This window comes from Manis pentadactyla, chromosome 2 (assembly GCF_030020395.1).
Source record: "Manis pentadactyla isolate mManPen7 chromosome 2, mManPen7.hap1, whole genome shotgun sequence".
NCBI classification, from domain to species: Eukaryota; Metazoa; Chordata; class Mammalia; order Pholidota; family Manidae; genus Manis; species Manis pentadactyla.
This window is the reverse complement of record NC_080020.1, coordinates 185,300,312-185,311,133: the sequence shown is the minus strand read 5'-3', so window position 1 is coordinate 185,311,133 and position 10,822 is coordinate 185,300,312. Positions and strand designations below refer to the sequence as shown.

General features: G+C 43.1%; 1 protein-coding gene across 6 annotated transcripts in view; it reads right to left on the bottom strand.

The window, feature by feature from the left end:
* Positions 1-232: 232 nt before the first annotated feature.
* BCL11A (BCL11 transcription factor A) overlaps positions 233-10,822 on the bottom strand; it is a 98,800-nt gene continuing 88,210 nt past the window's right edge. For 4 of the 6 annotated variants that reach the window (XM_057497183.1, XM_036926007.2, XM_036926009.2 and 1 more), the window contains one exon: positions 4,696-10,464. In XM_057497183.1, coding sequence (XP_057353166.1) covers positions 8,444-10,464 — 2,021 coding nt within the window. In that variant the 3' untranslated portion in view covers positions 4,696-8,443. Of the gene's footprint in view, positions 743-4,695; positions 10,465-10,822 lie in introns of those variants that run through there. The other 2 variants (XM_036926008.2, XM_036926011.2) reach the window with 2 other exon arrangements.

Sequence of the window (10,822 nt, the reverse complement as noted above, 5' to 3'; positions counted from 1 at the left end):
ATGATATTGGTATGATTTATCTCCAAGTTTTGCATTTTGATTCTCCTTGAAAATTAATGCCATCTGATAAGCAGTAACCTCTTTCCCCTACTACAGCTCCTACCACTCCTCAAATCTGTTCCTCCTCCCCACCTGATGGGCATCTGCTGGAAATGGATACAGAAATGCAAAAGTCCTAAGCAGCTGCATTGTCTTATAAGCATTAATAATTAAAGAACAAGCAAACACCACCTAAAGCTCCAACATTTATTGTGTCAATGTTAAGCACACTTTTTAAAAGACAACATAGAATGTATAGAAACAAGGGGTCTGGGGACTCATGCTCATTTCCACAATACGGGTAATTAGGTTGGCTGGTTTCCAAAGGGCCAGGACGTCACTTGGGACAGCGAAGGTCCATGGGCCCTCTATATGGGACTGATTCACTGTTCTGATGTGGGTCTGTTTTTTTGTTTTTACTTTTTATTAAAAAATATAAATAAAATGGCACTGCAGGCCCAGGCAGGAAGGACTCTGCAGGACTCTGTCTTCGCACAACGGCTTCTTGGAGGCTACTGTCAGAAAACATCACAAACTAGCAGGATGACAGACCACGCAGATGTCAGCAGGGCGGCTCGCGTCCACCCCGCCCCTGGGGGCTTCAAATTTTCTCAGAACTTAAGGGCTCTCGAGCTTCCATCCGAAAACTGCCACACATCTTGAGCTCTCTGGGTACTACGCCGAATGGGGGTGTGTGAAGAACCTAGAAAGAGGTTGGAGACAGAGGAGGGGGGGAAAAAAAAAGTACAGGTGTGACTTGGCCCAGTGATTTTCTGTTCTCTAACTAGCTCTTCAAAATTATAATCGACCACAGGTGGAGCCACTGGCATCTTAAACATGATTTCAAACTCAATCTCCCCCCAGCCACCCCAACCAAAAACCTCTGACCTCTGAGTGCCTTCCCCGTGCCTCCCTCCCTGCCTTCCCCCGAGGGACCTGGGCCCCCTACCCCGCCGGATGATAGTCCTAATAAACTCGGGACACACCTGGAAGGAAACACTTTCCCTCATGACTGAGAAAACTGAGTAGGAAACAGCCCTTTGGTTGAGGAGAACGGGGGAGGGAGGAGGGTAAGGGGACATTTCCTTAAAATAATAACAAAACTATAAAGAAACAAAAAATCAAAATTGATGTAAAAGCAGCACAACGAAAACATGAAATGTCATCAAGTTCAACGTCAAAGCAGCCAACGATTTACAAGAGGCGAACAAATTTTTGAAGAGGAAACCAGAACCCAAAAGAGTTGCTCCCAAATTGCACCAAAAACTGCCTGTAGTTTCTTTCAAACATGCAGTTTTCTTTTCTTTTTGTCTTTTTTTGTGAGGGGGTAAGGCAATGGTGAAGGGAAGAAGGGAGTGGTTATTTTCCTCCGGGCTCCTCCCTTGCTGAGTACATTGACTTGAAGCAGCAGAACTGGGAGTCCGGATGTGCCGAGGAAGAGGGCTACCAGGTGGCATTCCAGGCCTCGTTGCCATGGCGACCTGAAGCAGGGGACTGGGGCCTCCTCTCCGACATGGCGCCGCAGGAGGCCCAGGGTCTGGAGCTCAGCTGTTCTGCCGAGTACCCCCTGAGCAGTGGAGACCTGGGCTGAGGGCCTCCTGTGTCCAGGTGGGCTCTGGGGAAATCCAGTTCTCAGTCCAGCCCTAAGTCACGTTGAGGCCCCTTAGGCTGATAACCCCATGACACCCCGTTGTCAGACCTGCTACCAGTATGCAAAGACCTAACAGACAAAGTGTATAGCATGGGCAGGTACCACGTTCATTCACTGCTATTTAAAAGCACAGCCCCTTGTGGGTTTGGGGGGGATCCTGTTTTAGAGGATAGACTTTGGGGCAAATTTTCTGCTGTCTTGTCAAGACCTGCTATAATGCTCCCTTGAAGTAGATTTTGCCATTTTACAGAAAGGAAAAACAGTATTTGGATCAACCACTGAATTATGTTCAGCCAAGTTTAGGTTCTTGAGTACAATGACCCAAGTGAACTACAGAGATCAGTCTCCTTTCCCATTTGAAAGAGAGGAATTAATCACATCCCAGGACCACAGACGACACTGGGAAATGAGAGAGAGAGAGAAACAGGCCCATCCCCCTAAAGGCTGATTCACTGTTCATGTGTTTTAGTAAGTGCAACAGCGGGCTAATGGGATATAACAGGATGACAGCAAGTAAAAGCAACACCCCATGCCTCCAACCTGGGGCTCTGCGGCCCTGGAAAAAAAATGCACTCATCGGGATTGGGATCTCAATTCCACCTATGCATTCTGACGTCCACTTCTCTAAAAATGGGTTCGTTTATTCTTAACTGGGGGAGTGGCAGGGCCATAGGAGACACTTAGGAAAATTAGCTAAGTGGCTCTTGCCTTTTAAAAGTTAACAGTCTTTAAAAAATATTTTCTAAGATTTAAAGAACACTGACAATCCCATCCTCCGACAGGCAAATTCCCACATAATTTTTTTTTTAATGGGACGTTGTCTGTAAAAAAGAATGGGATTGGTTACGTTCTTGAACAGACCAGGCCCAGGGACAATGGAGTAACAGAATCGTAATGAAGAACACACAGTAACAACGTGGCCATGAGAATCAAGTTTGTGTGTGTCTGGAGTAGGGAATAAAAAAAGAAAATACTGTATTTCCTCCCTCACTCTCTGTGAGTAAAGCGAAGCAGGACAGGATGGGGCCTGAGGCTCCTCGACTCCTTTTCAGGAAGGGCTAAAGTATAGCCCAGCACCTTTTAACAAACTTTCAGTGTCTGAATAAACCATTTCATTTCCTTATTTCTCCAAATGAAATGATATCTAACCCCCACTACCTTCCTTTCAAACGCTCACTTCAAGCATTATGAATATATACAGTATGTACTTATTGCATATACAAAAATGGTATTTAAGCAAACAGCTCTATCACAGAATGCCCTGGGAAAAACTCAACTACACACTTCCTGCCACTGCTGGTACAAAGGAAGAACCAAGGGTTCACCTCCCTTCTTAGCAACCTTTGCAGTGTGTTCGCTTCAGCCCTTTTGTGGCAGTAAACGGTCTCAGGATGGAGGTGGTACATGCACTGGAAGAGTGCCTGGGTTAAAATCGGTGAGAAATCGTATTTGCTGTATTCCTGTTTATTAAGTTTTCTCAAAATGAAGATAAAAAGGAATGTTTTAAGCATCGGGAGTTAGGTAAGTAGAGAACAGGGCGCCAAAACATGAGGAGTGTCACATAAACTTGAGAATTTTGAAAAATGTTAATGTCCTTAGTATTTCCTCATTTAAAAAATATATCATGAATTCATCCTATTGTTGGGGATGTTTTTTGCTATTCTACACTAAGATTTTTAATTTTAGGGTTCCAGATACAAGATGTCACTTATAAGTTACATTCTTGTTGCCTAGCTTTTCATGCTTCTATTGTTCACTCAGCTTCAGAAATAATATTTTATAAGAGGCCTTCAATAAGTCAAGAGACTAAGTAACCTGAAGAACCTGTCTCCCAATAAATTTATTTAACTTTGGGGCCATGTAAATCAAACATAATCTGTGATTTATCACTGGAAGTTTGTACCCTCCCCATTCCCCATTTGATTTAAGAAATTTGAACATTCAAGCATACAGTATCTGCCATTAATTCTGTCTGTCAGGAGGCAAAACCTAATTACACTAAGAGCATCATATACTGAGAAATTAAAATGAATACAGTATATAAAACCTGCATAGCTGCACTCATGGCTCCTAATAAAAGAGTAATAGGGACACACAGTGGCTTTATGGACATTTAATATGATGGCACGGAAGCCACCATGTCTAAGACTGGCACGGCACGGGGATTATTTCTATCTACCTTGAACAGCATTCTGAATTCAGTTGTGAAGTAACTTAATCCAAAACACATAGATCTCCTCTCAGTTCACCACCCATTACCCACTTTGGTAAATACCTTCCTTCCCAGCCTCGCTCCTGTACCAGGCTCTCCCCAGTCCTCTTGCACTGACTCCTCTCTGCCTCCACTCTCTCCTTCCCACCCAAATAGGCTTTAAAAAAATACACCTACTTTTCTGTTTTAGAATGATAAAACTATTCTTGCCCAGGTAAAAGGCATTACATGAAAAGACCACCTCACAGGCACCAGGGCATAAGAACTGAGCAACAAAAATGCTACCACAAGAAGACAACAGAACGGCTTTTGTTTTGGTGTTTACAAAAATAAGAACAATGTCGTATCCATTCATCTACACTGGGAACAGGGAGACAGTATCACAAAGGTCTGTGTTTTAATAAAGCAAATAGATGCTGCAACACGCAGTATTTGTAAAACTGACAACACAGATTTCTAAGGAGGGTTGTTTTTTTTTTTAAATGACCTAACCTTCTTTTCAAAGATGATGTTTCATTGCTTGGGCAAGAGAGGATTGAAGGGTATTCCCACTCTCGTTTCCTACTGGCCAGGAAGACCTTATAAAAACAACGAAAAGATCCATCCCATCTCTGGTTCCTAGGATCTCAGAATCACAAGGCAAACCACCATGCATCTCAGGAAATCAGTGGTTCATTCCACAGAATTGGCCACATCTGGCGGCTAAACTCTAAGTGTCTATTTTTTTCCTCTCTCTTTCTCTCTCTCTCTCTCTCTCTCTCTCTCTCTCTCTCTCTCTCTCTCTCTCTCTCTCTCTCTCTCTCTCTCTCTCTTTTTACCTGATGCCTTTGTTTCTGGATTTTTAGATTTGGAGGTTAGGAATATTCTGGGTATGAGGAAAGATTCTTATGTGGAAACAAAAGGACTGATAGTTTGAAAACCCTTTTTTTTCCTTAACATTATGTTCTAAGAGAGGGCCAGAAAAGGGAGAATAGAAAAGAACTTTCAGACAACAAGAACAGCAAAAAATTAGAAGAAAATAAAAGTTAAGATGCTATTACCAGTAAGTTTTTCATTTATATCTGAATGGGTTACTGTTAAAGATGGAAGGAAAGTTTTTAACATCAGACTGAAAACACCTTTCATTTCTTGGAAATTATTCTAGAACTATAACGTCTTAAAACTACTTCCATGGTTTGAGGTATGTCTATTTTAATATAGTAAGTACTTTATGTTCCTTTAGGGTATAATACACACATCAAAATGCCCATAGAAATAATCCTGAAAAAGACTGACTGGCCTTCTCTTAAAACCTGTTATTTTCTTGAAAGTAATTTACAGAGTGTGTCAAATGAGGACACAAGAAGCTTACATTGTGTACTTTAATTTTTTTTATTTTTTCAATAAAGGGACAAAATGGGTGTATGAACAGGTTAATGCAGACAACTGCCAAAAAAACACAGACAGTGGTTTTTCCAATAGAACTTAACAAAGACCAGAAACAAATACAATAAAAAGCCAGGTTGTAATGACCTTTGGTCATCCAAATAAAAAAAAATAAAAACAAAGAAAAATAAAAGATCAAATTAAGTGCCTCTGTTTTGAACAGGGCACATAAGCAATAATAAATAGTGACTCCCATAGTAAAAGATAAAATTTCAAGTTACGACAAACAGCTTTCATTACAGGAATAGAAAAGGCCAATAACAAAATATTCTGCATTGCCATTTACAAAAAAGTATTGACTAAAGCGGGCTTTCTCTTTAATATGCTTTGCATATGAAATTCTTTCCAATCTAAATATAAAGCACCATTTAGTTTTTGGCAATGAAAAAAACTGCAAAACATTGGGTTTTTTTTTTCCTTTTTTTTTTCTTTCTTTCTTTTACTGCATATGAAGGTAAGATGCTGGAATGTAGGGTGATAGAAGGAAAGGGACAAAAAGCACACTACATAACAAACCAACGCTATTAGCTTGCAGTACTGCATACAGTATGGCAGCAGGAAAAAGGAACAAAAAAGGATATGTACAACCCCTAGGACAGCCATCCGTGTGACATTCTAGCAGGCTCCCCCAAAACTGCCATTATATGGCTTCTCATCTGTACAATGTCACACTTTTTTCTTTCTTTTTTTTAAGCATACAAATAATTTGCACTATATTATCCTGCCAAATTAAAAAAATATACTGTGGCAGCCTGTCTTTTTTTTTTCCACTACCAAAAAAGGTACATTGATACCTTTTAAGAGAACAAGCAACAGTTAAAAATACAAGCTTCAATATAAATACTATAGTGCCTAACACTAGATGAACATTTAATTCAAATACCATTCTAGAAATACAGAAAAAAGACCATAAATGTGTTTTAGCATAGGAATCAACAGGAGTGTGCATTTTCCTATATTTAAGTACTATATAATCTTAAACCTTTCCCCAATGTATGTTTTTTTTTTTTACAACCTGAAGAGCGGTGTGTATCCAAGGCATAGAATTTCCACTACCATTTTTAAATGGATAACAAGTCTTGTAACACCACCAAGACAATGGAACCCTAAAATGCAGTTCCCCCCTAAACATAATGAAGTGTTTTTTAAAAAAATTTTTTTCTTAACATTTATATTTAAAAAAGTTTTGTACAAAAAAATCCTTGCACTGTAGAAGCGAAAGCAATCATTCATTTCTATGTTAAGTGTATTCTGTTTTCCATTCACAGCGCTTGCAATGTTGAGTCCGAGTAAGTAAGCTCATTAGTCAAGTAAATGGCTGGCAAAGTTTTTAATTTTTTTTTTTTAAATGCTCATCAATGAGATTGTGTTCAATTTTTTTTTTCAGCATTCTTGCAACTTTTCCCTTAAGTATAGACCTGTAAACTGGGAAAATTGTACAGTGCACTTAATTGTCCTATCTGAGCAGGTTTATTTTATACTCAACCTCTGTACCTCTGATTAGAGAAAAGATACAGATATTACAGGCAGAGTCAAGTGCTATTTGAACACCAACTGGGGCAGATGCTAGCTTAATAAAAAAGAAAAAAATTAAAGAAATAAAAATAAAAACAATGAATCCTCTCCCATGTTAACACAAATAGCACACAGTGTATGGAAAAGAAATGAAGTACAACTTTTAGGGAGCACAGACATATATAACTGCTACTCTTAAAATTCTTTCTCTTCTTTTTTAAGAATGTCACATTTAAACGCAAGTCTTAAGAATCATAGTTAATCATCATTGTATCAATATTAGCTTATACACCTGTTCTAGTTTAAAATGGCAAATAGTACCACATTGTGCTAATAAATCACATATTTTTTTTCCCTCTGTCACCTCTGTCAAACCTTACTGTCAGTCTCTTCTTTTTAATATGGTATACGAGATCTTAAAGTTGATCCTTTGATTGTCCATTTGACAACCAAGTAGATCTGGATCTATTTCTTCTGGTACCAGAATTTTTAAGAAACACGTTATTTAAAACAAGATTATCTTCATAAAATAAATTCCTTACTATTTAATTGTGTTCCAGGGCTTTTTGCACGTTACACATTCAATTTAATCATCATGTAAAAAAAATAAAACTTGGGCAAAATAGCCCCATTTCTTTTAAGCTCTCACCAGGAGCACAATAGCTTTTATACTGGTATAATCAGTTTTGCTTACAAGATTAAACTAAAGGGAAAATGATGATTAACTAGGACATAATGGGTCATATTTTTAGGTAGCCATTGTTGTGAGAAATACAATATAGAATTTTACGCTAGGTCCTAAGGTTTATTACCTCACCCAATGCTGAATTAAAGTACAAGTTTGTAACAAGTGGAAAGAACCATCAACGTGGTCGTAATAGATCCAAGGCACTCATATTTTAAAACCAAATGGTAGAATAAACTTGTTTTGTTTTTCTGTTAATTTGTCAATTGAAGGCCTTTTCTTCCTCTCCAATTAATACATTTAACCCTTTAGAGACAGACATTTAGCTCAGAGATTTTCTTGCAGTGCTAACTATTCTGTCTATAGAGGGTTAACCCGAAGACTGTTTTTCCTCCTCACGTTATAAAATAAAACTGTACACGATATGTATTACAGAATGCATGCGGCATGGCCTTTTTCTCTCTCTCTCTCTCTTTTTCTCTTAGAACGGAACTGGAAACAGCAACATGTTTGCTCAGCAACGAATCGGGGACAATTTAAAATAGCCATAACATACCATACATGCTGTCTAAGTTAAAAAAAAAAAACATACACAACATGTAAATTATTGCACAAGAGAAAGGCTCAAAGTTTGCGTAAAATGCAATAGTATTGCCCCATACACAGATCATGCATTCAAACGGTGAGAACATAAAGGAAAAAAAGATGAAAAGGAAAAAGAAAAAGAAAAAAAACAGGTGTGCTGGTGACAAGCACTCTCGTATTCTTAGCTTCCGTTACTTCTGTTTGTTTGTTTGTTTAAATCACATGGGACTAGAAAAAAATCCTACAGGGAGTGGGACTGGAGGGCGACGGGAAGGGGGTTGGTGAAAAAGGAGGTGTCAGGTGGGAGTGAGGGAGGGGTATTAATATACCTCTATTCAGTTTTTATATCATTATTCAACACTCGATCACTGTGCCATTTTTTCATGTGTTTCTCCAGGGTACTGTACACGCTAAAAGGCATCTTACAAATTTCACATTTGTAAACGTCCTTCCCCACCTGGCCATGCGTTTTCATGTGCCTGGTGAGCTTGCTACTCTGGGCACAGGCATAGTTGCACAGCTCGCATTTATAAGGCCTTTCGCCCGTGTGGCTTCTCCTGTGGACAGTGAGATTGCTACAGTTCTTGAAGACTTTCCCACAGTACTCACAAGTGTCGCTGCGTCTGCCCTCTTTTGAGCTGGGCCTGCCCGGGCCCGGACCACTAATATGGGGCGTGCTCCCTCCACTTCCCGTGCCGCTGCGCCCCGAGATCCCTCCGTCCAGCTCCCCGGGCGGCGTGGAGAAGCGCAAGCTCCCGTTCTCCGAGGAGTGCTCCGACGAGGAAGCGAAGGGCGATTGTCTGGAGTCTCCGAAGCTAAGGAAGGGGTCTTTGAGCTGCCTGGAGGCGGCGTAGCCTGCGAGCCACTGCGAGTACACGTTCTCCGTGCTGGGCATCGCGGCCGGGGGCAGGTCGAACTCCTTCTCGAGCTTGATGCGCTTGGAGAAGGGGCTCAGCGAGCTGGGGCTGCCCAGCAGCAGCTTTTTGGACAGGCCCCCCGAGGCCGACTCGCCCGGGGAGCAGCCACGGCCGTTAACGGTGCCATCGTCTATACGGTCCGACTCGCCGGCCACCGAGTCTTCATCGCAAGTGTCCCTGTGGCCCTCGGCCTCGGCCAGGTGGCCGCGCTTATGCTTCTCGCCCAGGACCTGGTGGAAGGCCTCGCTGAAGTGCTGCATGGAGCCTAGCACCATGCCCTGCATGACGTCGGGCAGGGCGCGGCCCTCGTCGCCCACGCCCACCACGGCGCCCCGCGAGCTGTTCTCGTGGTGGCGCGCCGCCTCCAGGCTCAGCCCGAAGCCGTAGTCCACCCTCTCGCTCTCCGTCAGCTCCTCCTCCTCCTCTTCCTCCTCTTCTTCCTCTTCCTCGTCGTCCTCCTCTTCCTCCTCGTCCCCGTTCTCCGGGATCAGGTTGGGGTCGCTCTCGCTCTTGAACTTGGCCACCACGGACTTGAGCGCGCTGCTGGCACTGCCCACCAGGTCGCTGGTGCCGGGTTCCGGGGAGCTGGCGGTGGAAAGGCCGTCGTCGGACTTGACCGTCATGGGGGAAGACTTGTGCATGTGCGTCTTCATGTGGCGCTTCAGCTTGCTGGCCTGCGTGCACGCGTGGTCGCACAGGTTGCACTTGTAGGGCTTCTCGCCCGTGTGGCTGCGCCGGTGCACCACCAGGTTGCTCTGAAATTTGAACGTCTTGCCGCAGAACTCGCATGACTTGGACTTGACCGGGGGCTGGGAGGGAGGAGGGGCGGATTGCAGAGGAGGGAGGGGGGGCGTCGCCAGGAAGGGCGGCTTGCTACCTGGCTGGAATGGTTGCAGTAACCTTTGCATAGGGCTGGGCCGGCCTGGGGACAGCGGTGGGCTAGACGTGTTCCCTGCCAGCTCTCTAAGTCTCCTAGAGAAATCCATGGCGGGAGGCTCCATAGCCATTGGATTCAACCGCAGTACCCTGTCAAAGGCACTCGGGTGATGGGTGGCCAGGGCCATCTCTTCTGCCCCCAGGCGCTCTATGCGGTGGGGGTCCAAGTGATGTCTCGGTGGTGGACTAAACAGGGGGGGAGTGGGTGGAAAGCGCCCTTCTGCCAGGCCGGAAGCCTCTCTCGATACTGATCCTGGTATTCTTAGCAGGTTAAAGGGGTTATTGTCTGCAATATGAATCCCATGGAGAGGTGGCTGGGAAGGACATTCTGCACCTAGTCCTGAAGGGATACCAACCCGCGGGGTCAGGGGACTTCCATGTTCGCTTTCTAAGTAGATTCTTAATCCGTGAGTGTTCTGTGCGTGTTGCAAGAGAAACCATGCACTGGTGAATGGCTGTTTGCAAGTTGTACATGTGTAGCTGCTGGGCTCATCTTTACCTGCAAAATAATACAACACCAACATCAATGTTTAATCACTGAGGAGGGCATTCGCAATTGCTTACTCATGTTCCACCTCCAGCCTCCCCTGCCTCCAGCCCTCAACCCCAAGGCCTAAGCTGACCTATCTCCCCTGTACCTAGATGGTACTTGGCACTTCTGGAGATCGGGCCTCAAAATATATTTGTTGAAGCAGTCTTCCTTCCCTTTAATTCAGTTCTAAGACTTTTAAATCCAATCTCCAAAGCAGGAAAATCTAGACCAATTCAAGTGTGAGGATGAGGATCCCTGCATTCTAGGGAACCTCAGCAAACATCTTGTGAACTTTCCAGTGTTTCACCAGCAGTGGTTTGGGTCA